At 42.2% G+C, this 16,902-nt stretch overlaps 4 protein-coding genes across 4 annotated transcripts; 3 read left to right on the top strand and 1 right to left on the bottom strand.

Annotated features, from left to right (window-relative positions):
* The first annotated feature begins 134 nt into the window (after window positions 1–134).
* On the top strand, window positions 135–10,659 carry LOC130695188 (kinesin-like protein KIF21A). The gene is made up of 19 exons (XM_057518311.2): window positions 135–645; window positions 883–988; window positions 3,804–3,942; window positions 4,062–4,145; window positions 4,233–4,472; window positions 4,844–5,065; window positions 5,183–5,365; window positions 5,486–5,594; window positions 5,709–5,833; window positions 5,919–5,996; window positions 6,081–6,919; window positions 7,018–7,234; window positions 7,304–7,900; window positions 7,969–8,534; window positions 8,597–8,767; window positions 9,124–9,292; window positions 9,463–9,568; window positions 9,645–10,188; window positions 10,259–10,659. Exons 2-19 carry the CDS (start codon window positions 948–950, stop codon window positions 10,656–10,658), a joined length of 4,830 nt encoding a protein of 1,609 aa, XP_057374294.1. The 5' UTR covers window positions 135–645; window positions 883–947; the 3' UTR covers window position 10,659.
* Window positions 10,660–11,078: 419 nt separating this feature from the next.
* Window positions 11,079–12,567, bottom strand: LOC130695187 (F-box/LRR-repeat protein 2-like). The gene is made up of 5 exons (XM_059494870.1): window positions 12,393–12,567; window positions 12,069–12,331; window positions 11,792–12,006; window positions 11,536–11,720; window positions 11,079–11,476 (listed from the first exon to the last, which is right to left on the bottom strand). Exons 1-5 carry the CDS (start codon window positions 12,458–12,460, stop codon window positions 11,425–11,427), a joined length of 783 nt encoding a protein of 260 aa, XP_059350853.1. The 5' UTR covers window positions 12,461–12,567; the 3' UTR covers window positions 11,079–11,424.
* A 183-nt stretch (window positions 12,568–12,750) lies between these two features.
* LOC130695229 (uncharacterized) lies at window positions 12,751–13,922 on the top strand. The gene is made up of 5 exons (XM_057518346.2): window positions 12,751–13,015; window positions 13,074–13,267; window positions 13,336–13,551; window positions 13,609–13,697; window positions 13,772–13,922. The coding sequence occupies exons 1-5, from the start codon at window positions 12,929–12,931 to the stop codon at window positions 13,864–13,866; spliced, it is 681 nt and encodes a 226-aa protein (XP_057374329.1). The 5' UTR covers window positions 12,751–12,928; the 3' UTR covers window positions 13,867–13,922.
* Window positions 13,923–14,451: 529 nt separating this feature from the next.
* On the top strand, window positions 14,452–16,757 carry LOC130694866 (RNA-splicing ligase RtcB homolog). Its single transcript, XM_057517969.2, has 9 exons — window positions 14,452–14,767; window positions 14,840–15,166; window positions 15,228–15,354; window positions 15,419–15,525; window positions 15,603–15,762; window positions 15,823–15,998; window positions 16,063–16,197; window positions 16,263–16,427; window positions 16,490–16,757. Exons 1-9 carry the CDS (start codon window positions 14,675–14,677, stop codon window positions 16,715–16,717), a joined length of 1,518 nt encoding a protein of 505 aa, XP_057373952.2. The 5' UTR covers window positions 14,452–14,674; the 3' UTR covers window positions 16,718–16,757.
* Window positions 16,758–16,902: the final 145 nt, after the last annotated feature.

Raw genomic sequence — 16,902 nt, 5'->3', positions numbered from 1 at the left:
AGTTTCTCCCATTCACGAAAAAAAACCAACTGCAAAAAAAAGTTTATGTTGAGCGCTAGATGGCGTTGACTTGGCGCCTTGCCAACTAAGAAACTCGTTCCTGACAACACAAACCGGGGATGTATTCTACTCATTCAGCAGTACGTAGGGGGACATCGATGGTGGACACCGTTGGTCTCAGCTGTCTCCCCTTTTGTGTATCTTTAAGCGTCCTACAACATACTTAACCCACGTCTTTCATTGATTGTGTGACGAGTGACGAGACAAGTTTTAAACATTTAAAAATCTTAAAAAAAACTCAGTAGAGAAATGAAGATGATGGCTATTCGTTCACTGGTGCCTACTAGTGCCAAACGAGTAGCAGTACAAGTGCCCTGTTCTACGTTGGCAGCGTTGATTTTTTAGCCCATTGTCTGTGAGTGTGTCGATGTGTTGGGTTCTTACAATAGCAAAACAGTAGAGTGCTTCCTCTTTTTAATTATCCTGTGCAAAAAGTTTTTTTACAACTCGATTACAACAATAGTAAAACGAAAAAAAAAAAAAAACGAGAAGTAATTCCGGACATCCTGTGATGATCATTATCGACCCACTGCAGTTTCAATAAGTTCACTAGGACAACCGAACTCTTGTTCATCCACACCACAGGTAATATCCATAGAAAAAAAAAACGTTACTTTTGAAGGTAAAACACCGACTGGTTGGGGCGGTGGTTCGGTTGGAAATCATATTCAATATTTGAATATCCTTTTAAGGTCTTGAAGAGTAGCTCATCCGTCACGGCCGAACGGGAAAAAATATTTGCGTTTTTCCCTTTTTTTTTTCTATGCCATGAATGATAAATCAAAACCTTGCACATGTGTGTGTCTTTTCTTCTGGTTTTAGGTTGACGTCGTCTCTGTGTGTCGTGTACCCAGTCATCCTTGCAGCCCCAAAAAATTGCAGAAGCAATGGCGGACGATGATTCCACAAGCGTGCGGGTCGCAGTCAGGTAAGAAAATTCTCTTGTTTGTTTCACACACTCACAAAACCCACCTGTGTGCGTCAAACCGAGGCCAAGGTCCCGCTTATAAAAGCGAGGAAACCCTTTTTTTTTCTCTTAGAATTTCAGAAAAAGTGGGTTACCCACCCAGACACTGTGCTACCTTGTTACCACCGAGAATGCTTTTGTAAATGGATTTTAATGAGTTACTAGTAACACACGTGGGGTTATTATGTGCGTCCGGTGAACAACCGTCATCGAACACATGTGTTTCGTTCTTTTAGCCTAGTTTTTTTTTTCTTTTTTAATGCTTGGAAAAAAAACAAACAGAATGTGGAACGGACGAGTGCACAGATTGTTGTCGGTGTGCTACCGTTCCTGCCACCCAGGTGTTTTTACGTTAGAGATAACGAGAGACGGGGGGCTGTGTCTTATTTCCAAGTCAAAAATGAGAGGGTCGATATTCCCATTTCCTTGTAAGGGAGGCCCCACGCTCTGAAGGGGTTTCACTTGCGAACAACACGGGGGTGAGATTGCCTGCTGTTGTGACGTCAGATTATTGATCTCTTGTCTTGTTTTGCCCCACGTTTCCTCGCCTTTGGCAGCTTGCCAATTTTTAACGATCAGGCCAGAAAAATCCTTTTGTGCCGTTAGCGTTCCGGTCGGGCGTTGCAATCCGCACCCTTTTGTGAACTATCTAAATCGATCCTTTGACGCCCAACCAATCGGGCGTTGCCTTTTGCCAACAAACAACGGCAAGGCAACAGCAGCAGCAGCAGCAGCATGACATCGAAATCACCACTGACTGCCCTTCGTCGGTCGTTCGGTCAAACAAGAAAAAACGGGGTAGGGCTTTGTGTGGTGATCCAAGTGTCCTCTCTCTCTCGCTCACCTTGTACGGAAAGAAATAAAAGTCCGTGAGGGTTTGACAGACAGGATCTCTTATTTCAAACGCACTTTTTCTTTTTTTTTTTTGAAAATGTATTGTAAAAATGTAGTCCCGCAAAGTTCTATTAGGCTCGCAGTGCAGGAATTTCTTCACGTTCCACCAAATGCGGCACGTTCAGGGTCGTGTTACACCGTGACCGTACGAACTCCTCATCGTTACTGTTTTCTCTTTGAGATTCCTCGTGCATCGGGATTTTTCCAAAAGGCTGTTAAACGTTTTTAGTGTTTGCAGTAACATTCGATTAATTGGTGATCCGGATCGAGCCATTTTTTGTTTGTTCCTCAATGGGAAGACCAAAAAACGATACACAAAATTTGAATATGAAAATGAGAAACCTTGAAAAAAAATCTCCCGCGGGAAAGATTTGCTTTTTATTTTTCCCGTTTTGGGCGTCGGTTCGTATCGTCGTCGTCTCCCGCGTTCAACGTCAACTCGTCTCAACGATTTTGGGGATGAGAAGGAAGCTGGATCAAATCAAAGCCTTCGGGGGTATGAGAAAAACAACTGAATGGATGCATCCATTCGAGAATATATATATATATTTTTTTAAAATCTGCTGCCCTTATCTGTCGGTGTGTATCCGCGTGGATTCTCTCCCGCAGTCGCACGTCGACGCCCAGCAATTCTCTCACCGCACCATTTTAGGAGATTTTCTTTAACACGACGTAAAAAAATAAGAAACGTGGATAAACAAAAAGGTTGTACGCGTAGAAAAAAAAATCCCGTCGTTCGTGAGCGCTTTTCTTTTTACTCGATAGACAAAAAAAAATGCCTTGTGTGTGACGTTGGGTGTTGGTGATAAAGAGACTCTAAACACACAAAAGAAAATGATAATTAGCCTTTAAAAAACAAAAAGAACAGGTCTTTTATTTTGTTTCTTCTTTGATCGGCCAAAGAAATAACAAAATGAAGGCCACCCTGAAAGGTTGGGGGTCTCGGCTTTCACTTCTTTCGCTCCTTGTTTGTCATCGTTTCAACATTTCTTTCTGTACGCTCTTAACAGAGGAATCCCGAGCCGTTCTATTATTTTTTTTTTTTTGGGGGGGGGGGGGGGGGGGACGGTTGGACCTGTGCTTATTGGACTGTCTAGAATTGTAGGTAGAAACCTGCACCTGTTGCTGAACACTATCAAACATTATTTAAATAGCGTTCACCGAAAAAAAATAAGAAACCCAAATATCCCAAAAAAAAATATGAACAGTCAGAACATTCCGGTTGTTTGGCCAGTGTAACTTGTAGTTTTCACTTTTTTTTTTCACGTGTGTTCCTTTGCATTCTAATCGACACCGTTGAACCGAAGGTCGGCCAGTTTTCTTTTGAAGAAAAAATAAAGAAGCCTACTTTGAGTCGCAGTTGTTAAAAAAAAAATGTGAAACATTGTTATATTCATTTTTTTGTGTGTGTGTATATGTCCGGCAGGTGTTGTTATGGAAGCCGTAAAAATAACACCAGAACGACAGTCAAATGAACCGAGAAGATACCTATTGTAGAATTACATTTCTTTTTTACTTCAACCGCAAAGAAATCTTTTCTATTGTTCCATCTGTCCAGCAGAAAGGACATCTTTTTTTTAACGATGCGAAATTTTTAAACGAAAAAAAAATAAATATACTTTTATTTAAGAGGAGAAGGGGGGGGGGGCTATGTTACCGTGACGAATAGGAATGTTGATTCTTATCGGGTTGTAAATAACTTCGCGTACGGTCATGGTATACGTAGTGCCACGCAGTATTTACAAAAAAGGGGAACGAAACCTTTAAAGCGTCTTTGGTAATATTGAAATACGTTGTTTTTACACGCTTGATTACGATGTTTAACGACATCTTTCGCAATCTAAAGAAAGCTAATTTTTTCTTTTATTCACTTCATTTGTAGAATACGCCCACAATCGGCGAGAGAGGTGATCGACATGTGCCGGACGTGCACGACGGTGACGGCCGGCGAGCCTCAGGTGATCCTCGGCGCCGACAAGGCTTTCACCTACGACTACGTCTTCGATATGGATAGCGGCCAGGTGAGGTTTTTTTTACGATCATTATCATCGTAAGAAATAGGAATGATTTCCAGTTGTTGCCTTGGTATTTTTTTTTTAACAAGTTGTTCTTTTTTCGGGGTGGGTTTTCGTCTTCACAGGTTCATATTTACAATACTTGCGTCCGGCATCTGATTGAAGGCTGCCTCCAGGGATATAACGCCACCGTCTTGGCCTACGGACAGGTATGGAATTTCGTGTTGTTTGTTTTTCTTTTCAAAAAGAAAAAAAGACACATTAATGATATCCAATTTGTCCCTATGGCTGAATAGACTGGGAGCGGCAAAACTTATACGATGGGCACGGGACTGGAGGCTGACCAGCAACTTTGCTCGATGAGCGATAACGTCGGCATTCTGCCTCGTTCGGTTCATCACCTTTTCACGGGCATCGAAATGCTGAGGGAGGAGGCCATTCAAGAAGGGAAGACGCCGCCCGAGTTCCGCGTCCAGGCCCAATTTCTCGAACTCTATAACGAAGAGATTATCGATCTGCTCGAGCCCACCACCAGGGTAAATTTCATTAAGCATTTCTTTTTCAATCACATTTTTTTCCAGAATTATTCCGGAAATTTTGATGGACATTTGGAAATATTAAAAAGAAAAGACTTTTCCTCTTTACTTTATCGAAACGTGATCCGACGTTGATAAGAAAGGAGGTCAAAGCGTTAGAACAGATTTTCCAATTCAAGGATGAACTAGATCTGTCATAATCGTTGAAAAAAAGAAAAATGCTTTCCTTTTAAAAATAATATTTCCAAATCACGTGGTTTCTTTTTTGTTTTTCTTCTCCCCCTTTTTATTCTTGAATGAATTGTTTTAACGCTTGTTTTTTTTTTTTTTGGTGGGGGGGGGTTTCGCTTGTTTAAATGGGGAAACTTCAGGGTCAACGATCGGATATGCGGATTCACGAAGACCAGGTGGGCGGAATTTACGTTGCCGGAGCAACGAGCAAGTCGGTGGCGACGAGCGACGAGGCTATGCATTGCTTACACATGGGCGCCCTGGCGCGCACCACTGCCTCGACCCAAATGAACGCGCAGTCGTCGCGCAGTCACGCCATTTTCACGTTGCACATCCGCCAGCAACGTCTAGCTCCGGCTCAGGTCGGTATTCTTTCTTTATTCGCCTCAATTGCTATCTATCTATATAAAAGGGTTTCCATGACGACCATTTCATTCTGTGAATAACAATTTCTTTTTATCTCTTTTTTATTTGGGTAGAACGGCAATGGAGACAGTGATGAAGGCCAGGCTAATGGAAGTGGATCGGGCGATGCCGGATCGGAGCTAGAAACTCTGTCGGCCAAATTACATTTTGTCGATCTGGCCGGCTCGGAAAGGCTTAAACGAACCGGAGCGACGGGTGAACGAGCCAAAGAAGGCATCTCGATCAATTGCGGCCTGGTACGCTATTGATTACAAATGACTTATATTTCGGCTTTTGTACGGAAAAAAAAAAAAAAACTCTCGATCTTGATGGATTTGGCTCTCCTTTTTTAAAAAAAAAAAAAAAAAATTTTCCAGTTGGCCCTGGGCAACGTTATCTCCGCGCTGGGCGACGCCACACGCAAGGCCCTGCACGTACCCTATCGCGACTCGAAGCTGACTCGACTTCTTCAAGACTCTTTAGGAGGTATTCTACTATTACGGTCGATAAAACACGATGCACTTAAATTTCGTTAAGAATAAAAGGCTCGTTTTAATGTCTTTCCTTTATTTTTCTGTGTGTCGTTAACGATTTCCTTAGGTAATAGTCGCACCTTGATGATTGCGTGCTGCTCCCCGTCCGACCGCGACTTTATGGAAACGCTCAACACGCTCAAATACGCCAACAGGGCGAGGAACATCAAGAATCGCGTCGTACTCAATCAGGTAAGGACTTTTCGACCCGATTCAATTGAATGGTATTGAAAATAAAAAAATTCTTTTGATGGGGGGGGGGCGGCCGGGTTTTTAGGATCGAAGTAGCCGTACAATTGCGCTGTTGCGACAAGAAATTCTACAACTCCAACAGGAATTAGCCGAATACAAACAGGTTAGTGGAAACGTGACGCAATGTCACGTTTTACGTTTTTATTAACGGGGTTATCATCTATCGTGACATTCTTTGGATAATTAGGGTAAACGCGTTGTGAGCGAGGACGGCCACGAAGCGGTAAACGACATGTTCCACGAGAATCGGCTGTTACAGTCGGAGAATCAAACTATGCGAACCAGACTGAAAGCCCTGCAAGAAACGGTCCAGTCGGTGACTGTTCGCAACGTGGAATTGCAATCCCAGAAGGCGGCCGCCACCTGGAGCAAAGCCGGGTCCGATTCGGACATAACCCAAATGGTGCAGCACTATCTGATGGAGATTGAGGAACTGCGTGCCCGGCTCTGTGAATCGGAAAACATGGCATCTCAATTACGCCTGAGAGCCGCTACGTTGCAGACTGGCAGATCGCCTATCAAAGGTGGTCTGTCCCCTCGTAAACTCAACAGTTCCGTCAACGTCCTCATCGAGGAAGCCAAACGCAACCTGGAAAAGGATAAATCGTTGCTGCAAAAGAATCAACTTCGACGTGAAATCAGTGGCGGCAATGACTCGGCCATGGAAGCGTCAGTCTCATCGATGGAACCGAGTAGCCTGATGACTGGCCAATCTCAAGCGATGAGCAGCGGTGAGGCTAGCGATGAAGAAGAGGATAACAGCCCGTCGAGCGCTGAAGGCGAGAGCGATGACAGCAGCAGTAGCAGCGATGATGAAGCCAATCAGGCCGAAGAAAATGGAGGATTGTACAGCGCCGAATTGGCTGAACTCACTTCAGAAATCAGCGTCAAACAGCAGCTGATTGAAGAGTTGGAGTTGTCGCAACGCAGGCTGGACATTATGAAGCATCACTATGAAGAGAAACTTGTCCAGCTTCAAGAACGTATCCGTGCCACTACTGAAGAACGTGACAAAGTCTTGGCGGGGTAACTTTCCATCATTTTCTTTTGGCTTTTTGAAATGGTGCAACGTAGCCAAGTGGAACTGTGTTTTTTATTGACGTTGCTTTCTCTTTGCTCTATAGATTTGCGCAGAATCACGGGCCAGCTAATCCAAATGTGGAGGGTACGCTACGACGGGTACGCGAGGACTATGAAAAGAAATTGTCTGACTTGCAATCGCGTCTGAAGAAATTCCAAGCCGCTCAACAGGAACACGCCAAACTGCTGAAGAGTCAGGGCGAAAGTGAACGTCAACTCAAATCACTCAAGAACGATTTGCTGGACATGAAGCGAAACAAGGTATGCAGGAATGATGATGTCATGTCTCTTATTTGATCGTTAATTATATTTCTCCTAAAATATATGTAGGTCAAACTGATGCAAAAGATGAAAGAAGACGCCAACCGTCACAAAGAGATTGAACTGAAACGGACACGTGAGATTGCCCAGTTGCGAAAAGAGTCACGCAAACGGGAGAATGAAATCCGCACGCTGCAGATGGACAAGCGAGTCAAGGAGACGGTGCTGAAACGCAAACAAGAAGAAGTCAACGCCTTACGCAAAGTCCAGGCTCGTGGTCAAGGAGTTTTGAGCGAACGGGCGTCTGGCCGCGTCTTACAGTCGGGACGGAATTCGCGCAAACCACGTCAGCCCATGTATTCGCCCAAGGTGGCCAAGCAAAAGTGGCACAAATTGGAACACAATCTCTCGCAGATGGCGCTGAACCGGCTAACGGTTTCGCAGCTGGAAAAGGATCTGGAACGATTGATGGGCAATCGAGACGAACTGGGTCGATCACTGGCCGAGACGCTGAGAATTCGTGATCGCGCATTTATGCGCGGCAAAGAAGAAGGCTACATCCGCGAACTTGACGATCAGCTGGAAAGCCTCAAGGCTAATATCGAATATGTCCAGGAAAACATTGCGGAATGTCAACGCAATATCGTCCAAATTGAAGAGACTAAAGTAGAATTTTTCGTTTAATTTGATTATTTTAATCTGTCTATGACTAATTTTCGTTTTACCATTAACAGGAGGGACAAGGTGATTTAGACATGGAATTGGCTATCCAGCCCAATGATATGGAAGAGGCCCGTTATTTGTTTGCCAAGCTGATTAACATGAGCCTGAATCACGCTACCTTGGCTGCGCAGCGTGAAGCCAGCAACAAGGAGCTTCAGAATCAGGTGAAGCAAGTGCTGGAACGCGACGCAGTCCATCAACAGCTGCTGCAACACATGCTGGCCCACTCGGATTTGGAGGTGTACAATCTGCTGGCCACTGGCACGACTAGCAGTTCATCGGCGCAAGAAGATCAATTGATAGGCGGAGGAATCTCGTCTCGTTCTCGCTCTCCTTCGCCCGCTGAGAGTGTGGCCAGTGGCGCCACGACGGCAACAAATGCCACAGGCAGCGGGCGTTACAGCAAGAAGATCAGCAAAAAGGCCAGGCGTCTAACCTTTGCCGCTCCGGAGGATTTGCTCTACTACGAAGGCGTAGTCGCAATGAGCAACGCTGGAGGTCCGCCACCTCTTCCACCGCCCATTATTGAGCCGCTGGTTGATCTACCGCCCATACCAAATGTCGCGCGCTCGCAAAAGTAAAAATTTTCGCATTCATTTTCAATTTTTTTTATGACAAAATCGTTTTCGTTTGGTGTAGGATTGATATTCGGAGTAATCGCGGCTCGTCTGAGAATAGTCTACGGGTCGACCACATGGCAATCACTCCTCCCCAAAATTTCACTTCGAACAGTTCCCTCGCTTCTCCTCGCCTACCCCGCAAATCTGCTAACCACAGCAATTCCAACTTGCTGGCCAAACTAAACTCTTCGTAAGTAGCTTCAACTCTCGTTCTTCTTCTCGCGCACAATTTACACAAACGCCTTTGCTGTGTTGTGTATTTTCATTTTATTTCGGGTGTTTTTTTTTTATTTTTAACTTCTTTCTTCTGCAACAGACGTTAAACCTCATCAATAAAACATTAATAATCTTTCTGCCTTCATCTTCTTTCTAACTGTTTGACTGACTTGTTGATTGACTTGTTTTTTTATGCTTACCTTTTTTTGTTTTTCTTTTTTTTTATATTTCGTGACTGGCCTGTGACGCTGCCGCTTCTGTGCCTCATCCTCCCTTTCCCCCTTTTTTTTCCTACGCTTGAATCCCGTCATGCCTTATGTCTATATCCAGCGAGCCGGGTGAAACGTCTCCGACACCACCCGCTTCACCACCCACATTTCGACGGGGCGGGACCAGTCGCGAAGAGAATCCCAACGTTTTTTCACGGCTAACTCACGGCACAAATGTTGGCCAAGAGCCCGTACCTGACCGTGGCGTCGTCCATCCATTCCAGGGCAAGGTAAGAAAGAAAAACAAAAAAAAAATAATGAATAAATAATTGGCTGAATTTCGCTTGTTGTGATGCTTGTAATAAGTTTGTCTATGTTCCAAGTTTCCCTTTTTTTTTCTTTTTCTTTTGATTAATGGTTCTGTAATATTCTACGCATTTTTTTTTCAATTATTCAACAGCTGAGCAATAAATCACCCCTCATCTGTACTCGGACGGCCGAAGGGCATTGCCAGGCAGTACTTTCCATTTGTGCCACGGACGCCAATCTCTTCTCAGCTTCAAAAGGTAATTAAATACAAAACTATTTTTTATTTAATACACACACAAAAAAAATAATAACATTTCACATTACGGCTGTTAGATCGTACCGTCAAAGTGTGGGATCTCCATTCCGGGGTTGAAATTCAATCGCTGGACCGCCACCCCAACAATGTTGTGGCTGTCAAGTATTCACCGGAAACCGGACTGGTCTTTACCGCCTCGTCCGCTTACGTCAAAGTGTGGGACTTGAGGCAATCGCCGAGTCGCTGCATCAAAACCTTAAGCTCTTCCGGTTGGCCGGCCAGCGGCAATCAGGCAAACACGACTAGCACACGCAGCCTACAGCTACCTCAGGGTGAATCGCTGATTAACGATATCGCTTTGAGCGGTCAGAGTAGTGCCGTGTTGTACGCCGCGGCGGGCAGCCAGGTGCGCATCTGGGACATCCGCAAATTCAGCAGCACGGGCAAGTTGAGCGGTGGCCACCAGGCAGCCGTCATGTGTCTGGCCGTCGGAAACGCCCCCATGGCCGGCGTCGAGTCGGACGGCAACGACAAAGTTGAATACGTCATAACAGGATCTAAGGATCATTACGTTAAAGTGTTTGAAGTGCGTGATGGAGCCACTGGAGTTCTGAGTCCGAGGTTTGCCCTTTTTTATTCGTATTTTTTTATTTCTTATGCACATGGATTTTAATTCGTTCGTGGTGGTTAGGTTTAATTTGGACCCGCCTCACTACGATGGTGTCCAATGCCTTTCCTTGAGTGGCACGTCGCTAGTCTCAGGATCACGTGACGCTTGCATCAAACTGTGGGACGTCGAACAGGGTGAGCAAGTGCTGTCGCTATCTAACGTTCACCGCGACTGGATTTGCGGTCTGGTCCATCTGCCTCAACGTCTCGTCATTTCCGGCTGCCGCGGAGGCGTCCTCCGCCTGTGGTCAACCGAAAATTGGGAATCTGTCGGCGAAATGCGTGCCCACTCGGCCTCAGTCAATGCGATCGCTTTCAACTCTACCAACATATTCACCGCTTCCAATGATAACACGGTCAACATCTGGAGATTGCGCTCCAATGTCGACAGCATCTCCCCCGAAGCTGGTGAATCTTTTTAAAGTTTCTTGCAAACTGCTCGTTTAAACCACCCTCGTTTTTTTTTTGCTTTAATTTAAGTTTTCTAAATATTTTTAAGGGTAAGGAGACGTTGGTTTAGTCACTCACACACCTTCTCTCGTGTCCTTTTCGTATTCTTTTTTTTTTTTTTAATAACTCAATCATTTTGAAAAAGCACAGTCCGTCAAGCTGTGTATACAACCAAACAGATTGTGCACAATGCTGCACATATCTAGGTTTCTCTGAAACGTTTTTTTTTTTAGTTCTACTTTAAGAAATCTTAATCACAAGTTTAGCATTCCAGTAAGATACCCAACACATTCCATTTATACGAGTACCTAGGCGAGGAAAACAAAACAAAAAAGTATTTAATCTCCAAATAACCGAAAAAAAAATTAAGAATTTCTGCTTCTTTCAGGACATCCCGTCTGTTCGTATCCGAAACGTTCTTTTTTATTTATATAGTAACCGATGGAAGTTAAGGAAAAAATTGATTGTATTTTTTTTTTCTAGCTATCACGAGTCTCATACAGGATACATAATTTACCAAAATTTATAATAATAAGAATGAGGCCTTTTTTTGTATAGGAGAAAGATGTGGGAATACACATGAGTGAGTTCTGTATACGAAACACCCCATAATTATGAGTAGCCACGCTCTCGAAGGCATGCAAAAGTGATAAAACAAAATAACTCTTGGTTCCCTATTTCTAAATAGTAGAAATGAAAGGACTTTGTTGGGGGAATGTAACAATGTCAACTTTTTCACTAGATCGTGAATGAAATATTCTTGAATAATTTTTTCTTGTCGCAGCTGAAGCTAAAGAAAAATTATTAAACAGGCTGTAATGCTTTCAGAACACGAATATTTATAAATACCTTTCAAACCATTCACTCTTGAGAAGACCAGGGCAGTCATAGAAGCTCAACATCGATAGGCATGGGAAAGCTTGCAGGTACGGCCCGCATAGAGAAGTCAACTGCTGGCACCCGTCTATATGCAACTCTTTCAGCTTGCAGCAAGAAGGGCCTTTGCTTAAAGCCTTCAGACCACCATCTGTCACCTGGTATAAATGTTTATAGAATTGGGGATGCTATTCTCAGACTTGGTTTGAATGAATCTGACAATCAATACCTTAGTATATGAGATGTCAAGGACAGCAATGTTGTGAAGTTTTGTGGCTAGATATCTGAAGCCTCTATCCGTGATATCAGGGCATTTTCCCAGAATGATTATGTGAAGTTTAGGACAATTATCAGTAAGAGAAACTAATGCCTGGTCATCAACTTTACTATCTGAGATATCTAGCTCTTCAAGACAAGTTAAATAAGGAAATAACTGAACAAGGCCTGTGGGGAGTAAAACAGAAATTAGAGTTGATTTTAATGCAGTGATTTGTTTACGTTGTTACCTTGCGTTGAGATTTCATTTCCTGGAATGTGCAACAATGCCAGCTTTGTTAGGCATTGGAGGATTCTCACTGTTGAGTCTCTCACTTTTGAACCAGCCAAATTCAATGCCTTTAAATCTGGATGGGCCAAGCATCTTAAAACTGGTCCAGTCAACAAATGTCTCCTCCCTAACAGTGTTACTAGTACGCTTTTTATACTTGCTGGTAAGAACTGAGCCATAGAAAGATTTGATGTGATGTTTAGGGCAACAATTCTCGTGCACCTGTTTGCAGAGTGAACAAAATAAGATTTTCGAAAAAATTTTGCCCAAATAATATACTTACAACGTGAACAAGGATTCGGTGTTCGAGGATTCATAGGGAATATCATAATGGAAATTATGGGCACTCATGATTACAAAGTCGATTTACTTTCTTCTAATAAAAAAATAAGATTATTGTGATTCACACATTTTGATCTTGAGCGTGTTTCTTTTATTTTTTGAAACCCTACCAGACGACAAGCTTATGGTGTTTCCAACGCTGCGACCTTTTTTGTTTATAAATGTTCAAATAATTTCTTAATTGACGTAAATAAAAAAACGTTTACTAATTTTTATTCTCGTTCGTGGGAGTAAAATTTTTCATAAGTATTTCAACAGTTTATTGGAAACGAAGTTATTGATTATATTAGCACGGCAGGTGCCAGATGTCGCGACAGCTTCAACACGCCTTTGCGTCGTCTGGTTCAAAGCTTTAAATTTACCTATCAAAACTTATAGTACAACTGTGAATAACTTCAGGCCTTGGAGACTTCCTTGACGGATTTAAAGTTTACAGCTTGACGAATTCACACCATTCAATATTGTCATAACGACCGAATGGCTCTAGAAAGTTTTGACAATGAGGACATGGTATTTAAGGATAAATACAGAAATCTAAAGCGGAAGCTAAAATTTCTCATTTATGTAAGGACAGAAATTTATCCACTATGAAAGTTTAGATTGATTATATTTTTTAAAATAGGAAAATGAGTGTTTTTCCATGGAGATACGAAACATGGAGAAAAGGCTATTGAGGATTCTTAAAGACAGAACATTTCTACTAGATATGTTGACCCAGCATGAAGCGGGGTCCCCTGCTTTTGAATCATCTGATGATGATTTGACAGATTCTTCTGATGGTGAAATGAAGATGCAGCATAAAAGTTCAGATAGAAAGTAAGCAACTATCTGGTTTACTACATTTTAAATTTTTGTTAGAGCAACCCACTAGAAACGATTTTTAGGAAAAAAATGAAAACAGAACGGGGGACAAAGAAAACTCCTGGCATTCCATCAAAACCCAGAAGAAAACCTCCAAATAAACTTGACAAGAAAAACAGCGTGAAACCTGAAACAGTAGCAAACCTTCTGATGGAAGATTCGAGTTCTAAACAAGAGGTTACAACCAAAACAGGTCATATGACTCCAGAAGAAGTTGTGAGGCACTTAGAATCAAGAAGGTATATTAGCTCTTACAATTAAATATAATCTCTAGTTATCAATTTTAAATTTTATAGAGCCCAACAGAGTCAGTTGGAATTCTCGTTTGCACCTGACAAAGCTCCTGCAACTGTACCTACTGAAATGTTTAGTAATGATATAGAAAGTAAGTAGCATGCACTTTTTATGTGTTTTAATGAAAAATTTTATTTCTATGTAACGTCGCCGTGCTATTGTTAGTAGGCGGTGGTAACTTTCGAGAATTTCTTGATATGGATACGTCCCCTAGTAATGGTGGAGATGAGAACGTCACGATCGATATGGAGCATAATTAATCATTTAATATTTGAATTCAATGTATTTCAATAAAACAAATTTGTTTTGCCTGAAAGTAATTGCAGATTTAATGTTATCTTAGAGAGCTTAATCTCACGGAAAATATTGGAGACGCGGAAATAGATTAAGAGATGGTAGTTGCAGCATTAGTGGTAACGTTATTTTTAAAACAAGTCACGGCAGTATGTGGTAAATATGATACAAAATTACAAAGCGGGCAGCAAAACTTAATAATTATAGCTCTCGTCCAGTTTAAATAAAGCTTAAAAGTACGTATAACTGTTAATGATGAAATAATTGCAGTAAGTATGACTAAATAATATATCACATCGATAAGTTGATAAGAAAAATAGATAAGAAAAGATAAGAGATAAAGGAAAAGGGATAATACCGCGGTATCACGCGGTGGATGCAGTAGCCTACAGGCTTTCTTCCAAACTGGTTCTATATTTTTAAGCCAACAGTTATTAATACGGTGACAAGAAAAGAGTGACCAAAATTAAATTATATTTTGGAAGGGTATAGAAGTCTTCATCGTTTTTTTCTGCTGCGATTTTTAAGACGTCAAGCAGACGATGCACTTCAGATTTATATTCACTATTACATCAACTGATTATTCAATCCCACGTGTTTTTGTCCATTCCGACGTCGAAGCATTTCGACAACGTTTCCAAAACCAATCATCAGTTGACGTTTGTCTCCAGCTGGCAGTTCGCAAGAAAAAACAGAAAAAAAAAGTTGAAACGAGACTTAGAAAATCCTATTGAAATTTCACTAGCCTGGAACTAATTGGATTCATAATCTAAAATGCCCCGGTCGTACGAAGAAGAACTGAAGTTCATAGAAAGGTTATCCCCTTGTGCTTGGCGCATCAAAAAAGGATTTGTTCCTAATATGAAAGTAAATTTCCCTACTAGTTGAAAATCTCGATGTATAGTGTTGTACCTTAGGCTAAACTTGTTTTCCATGTAGGTCGAAGGAATTTTCTATGTCAACAACAATTTAGAGAATCTGATGTTTGAAGAACTGAAAGCCTCCAGTGCACAAGGCCTGGTAGGGGGATTTCTTCCAGGAATGAAGCAAATTGCCAATGTTGCTGCTCTGCCTGGAATTGTTGGACGTTCTATTGGGTTACCTGATGTTCATTCTGGCTATGGCTTTGCAATTGGAAATGTAGCTGCATTTGACATGGATGATCCAAATTCCATAGTATCTCCTGGTGGGGTAGGATTTGATATTAACTGTGGAGTTAGGTTGCTGAGGACAAACCTTACTGAAAAAGATGTTCAGCCTGTTAAGGTATGTTTTGATTTAGTTTCCTCATTTTCACGATGAAATTCATTTAGGTCTGCCTGAATAGGAACAACTAACCCAAAGCATGTTTGATCACATTCCTGTTGGAGTTGGATCTAAAGGAGTGATTCCCATTACAGCACAGGATCTTGAAGAAGCTTTAGAAATGGGAGTGGATTGGTCTCTCCGCGAAGGTAACCCGTTAATACATGAACTTTCCTTTAACTTTAAAAAAACGAAAAGTATCCTGTTTACTAGGCTACGCTTGGGCAGAAGATAAAGAACACTGCGAAGAATTTGGCCGTATGCTGAATGCTGATCCTTCGAAAGTCAGTCTCAGAGCTAAAAAGAGGGGACTTCCTCAGGTAACATTTAATTAAATATTTTGGGTGAATGAAGGTCTTTCTGGCTTCACGCTTCAATTCCTTTTTGTCCGGATTAGTTGGGCACTCTTGGAGCCGGTAATCACTATGCAGAAATTCAGGTAGTCGACGAGATTTATGACAAGTGGGCGGCCACCAAAATGGGTATTGAACACAAAGGACAAGTTTGCATCATGATCCATTCTGGTAGCCGAGGGTTTGGCCATCAAGTAGCTACCGGTAGTCTTTTTCCCTTTGGCCAAAAAATTAGTAATTGCTGAAATTACTCGATTCTATAAGACGCCTTGGTTTCTATGGAAAGAGCAATGAAAAGAGACAACATTGTGACAAATGATCGTCAATTAGCCTGCGCTCGAATCTCATCTACCGAAGGCCAGGACTACTTAAAGGCCATGTCTGCAGCTGCAAATTTTGCGTGGGTCAATCGATCTTCCATGACTTTTCTTTGCCGCCAAGTATAGTTAAATTTCTTCATGGATTCACCTTACATCCCTTCAACCTTTTCTGACGGTATCAAAGGCTTTTGCGAAGCAGTTTAATTCAACCCCAGATGACCTTGACATGCATCTCATATACGATGTGTCGCACAATATTGCTAAAGTGGAACAGCATACTGTTGGTGGCAAACTAAAAACCTTACTGGTCCATCGAAAGGTGAGCGAAATAATGCTCGCCAAAAAGAACTGTATAATCGATAATAAATTTTTTTTTCTTCATAGGGCTCCACAAGAGCTTTCCCACCTCATCACCCTTTGATTCCGGTCGATTACCAACTAACAGGACAACCTGTCCTTATCGGGGGTACAATGGGTACTTGTAGCTACATCCTAACCGGTACCGAACAAGGGATGGGAGAAACTTTTGGGTCCACTTGTCACGGAGCTGTGAGTTTCGTGTTTCGTACAGTCCAAGTTCCATTTTGAGCTAACATTCCGTGCTTCATTAGGGGCGAGCATTATCCCGAGCAAAATCACGACGAAATTTGGACTACACAGAAGTTTTGGATCGTTTGAAGGAACAAGGAATTTCCATCCGAGTTGCATCCCCTAAATTGGTTATGGAAGAAGCGCCCGAGTCGTATAAAAATGTTACGGATGTAGTCGATACTTGTCATGCTGCTGGCATCAGCAAAAAATGTGTGAAGCTCCGCCCTATTGCCGTCATTAAAGGGTAAAACTGGATTGGTTAAAGCTTTGCAGGTTTGGCTGAAAAGATCTGACATCGTTTGAAGCAATTTCTTTGCTTGTTATTAACTCAATTCTTTTTTTTTTTCGTGTTTTGCCTGATGTAAAAAAGAAAAAGGCGAGAAATGTCGCCATTTCATCTTCTATAACCTGTCTTCTTTTGCGGTAATTAATA

The sequence above is a fragment of the Daphnia carinata genome, chromosome 4 (genome assembly GCF_022539665.2).
Source record: "Daphnia carinata strain CSIRO-1 chromosome 4, CSIRO_AGI_Dcar_HiC_V3, whole genome shotgun sequence".
NCBI classification, from domain to species: Eukaryota; Metazoa; Arthropoda; class Branchiopoda; order Diplostraca; family Daphniidae; genus Daphnia; species Daphnia carinata.
This window is presented reverse-complemented; position numbering and strand designations above follow the sequence as displayed.

What these genes read in the sequence shown, in the direction of transcription:
- LOC130695188 (XM_057518311.2), top strand. Translation starts at nt 948, where the DNA reads ATGGCGGACGATGATTCCACAAGCGTGCGGGTCGCAGTCAG. An exon ending in AACGTCTAGCTCCGGCTCAG is followed by an intron (nt 5,066 to 5,182) that starts GTCGGTATTCTT and finishes TTATTTGGGTAG; the next exon opens with AACGGCAATGGAGACAGTGA. An exon ending in ACTGGAGTTCTGAGTCCGAG is followed by an intron (nt 10,189 to 10,258) that starts GTTTGCCCTTTT and finishes CGTGGTGGTTAG; the next exon opens with GTTTAATTTGGACCCGCCTC.
- LOC130695229 (XM_057518346.2), top strand. Translation starts at nt 12,929, where the DNA reads ATGGCTCTAGAAAGTTTTGACAATGAGGACATGGTATTTAAGGATAAA. An exon ending in AGCTAAAATTTCTCATTTAT is followed by an intron (nt 13,016 to 13,073) that starts GTAAGGACAGAA and finishes TTTTTAAAATAG; the next exon opens with GAAAATGAGTGTTTTTCCAT. An exon ending in AGGCACTTAGAATCAAGAAG is followed by an intron (nt 13,552 to 13,608) that starts GTATATTAGCTC and finishes TAAATTTTATAG; the next exon opens with AGCCCAACAGAGTCAGTTGG.
- LOC130695187 (XM_059494870.1), bottom strand. Translation starts at nt 12,460, where the DNA reads ATGAGTGCCCATAATTTCCATTATGATATTCCCTATGAATCCTCGAAC. An exon ending in AAATGAAATCTCAACGCAAG is followed by an intron (nt 12,007 to 12,068) that starts GTAACAACGTAA and finishes TACTCCCCACAG; the next exon opens with GCCTTGTTCAGTTATTTCCT. An exon ending in TTGACATCTCATATACTAAG is followed by an intron (nt 11,721 to 11,791) that starts GTATTGATTGTC and finishes CATTTATACCAG; the next exon opens with GTGACAGATGGTGGTCTGAA.
- LOC130694866 (XM_057517969.2), top strand. Translation starts at nt 14,675, where the DNA reads ATGCCCCGGTCGTACGAAGAAGAACTGAAGTTCATAGAAAGGTTATCC. An exon ending in GATTTGTTCCTAATATGAAA is followed by an intron (nt 14,768 to 14,839) that starts GTAAATTTCCCT and finishes TTTTCCATGTAG; the next exon opens with GTCGAAGGAATTTTCTATGT. An exon ending in TGACTTTTCTTTGCCGCCAA is followed by an intron (nt 15,999 to 16,062) that starts GTATAGTTAAAT and finishes ACGGTATCAAAG; the next exon opens with GCTTTTGCGAAGCAGTTTAA.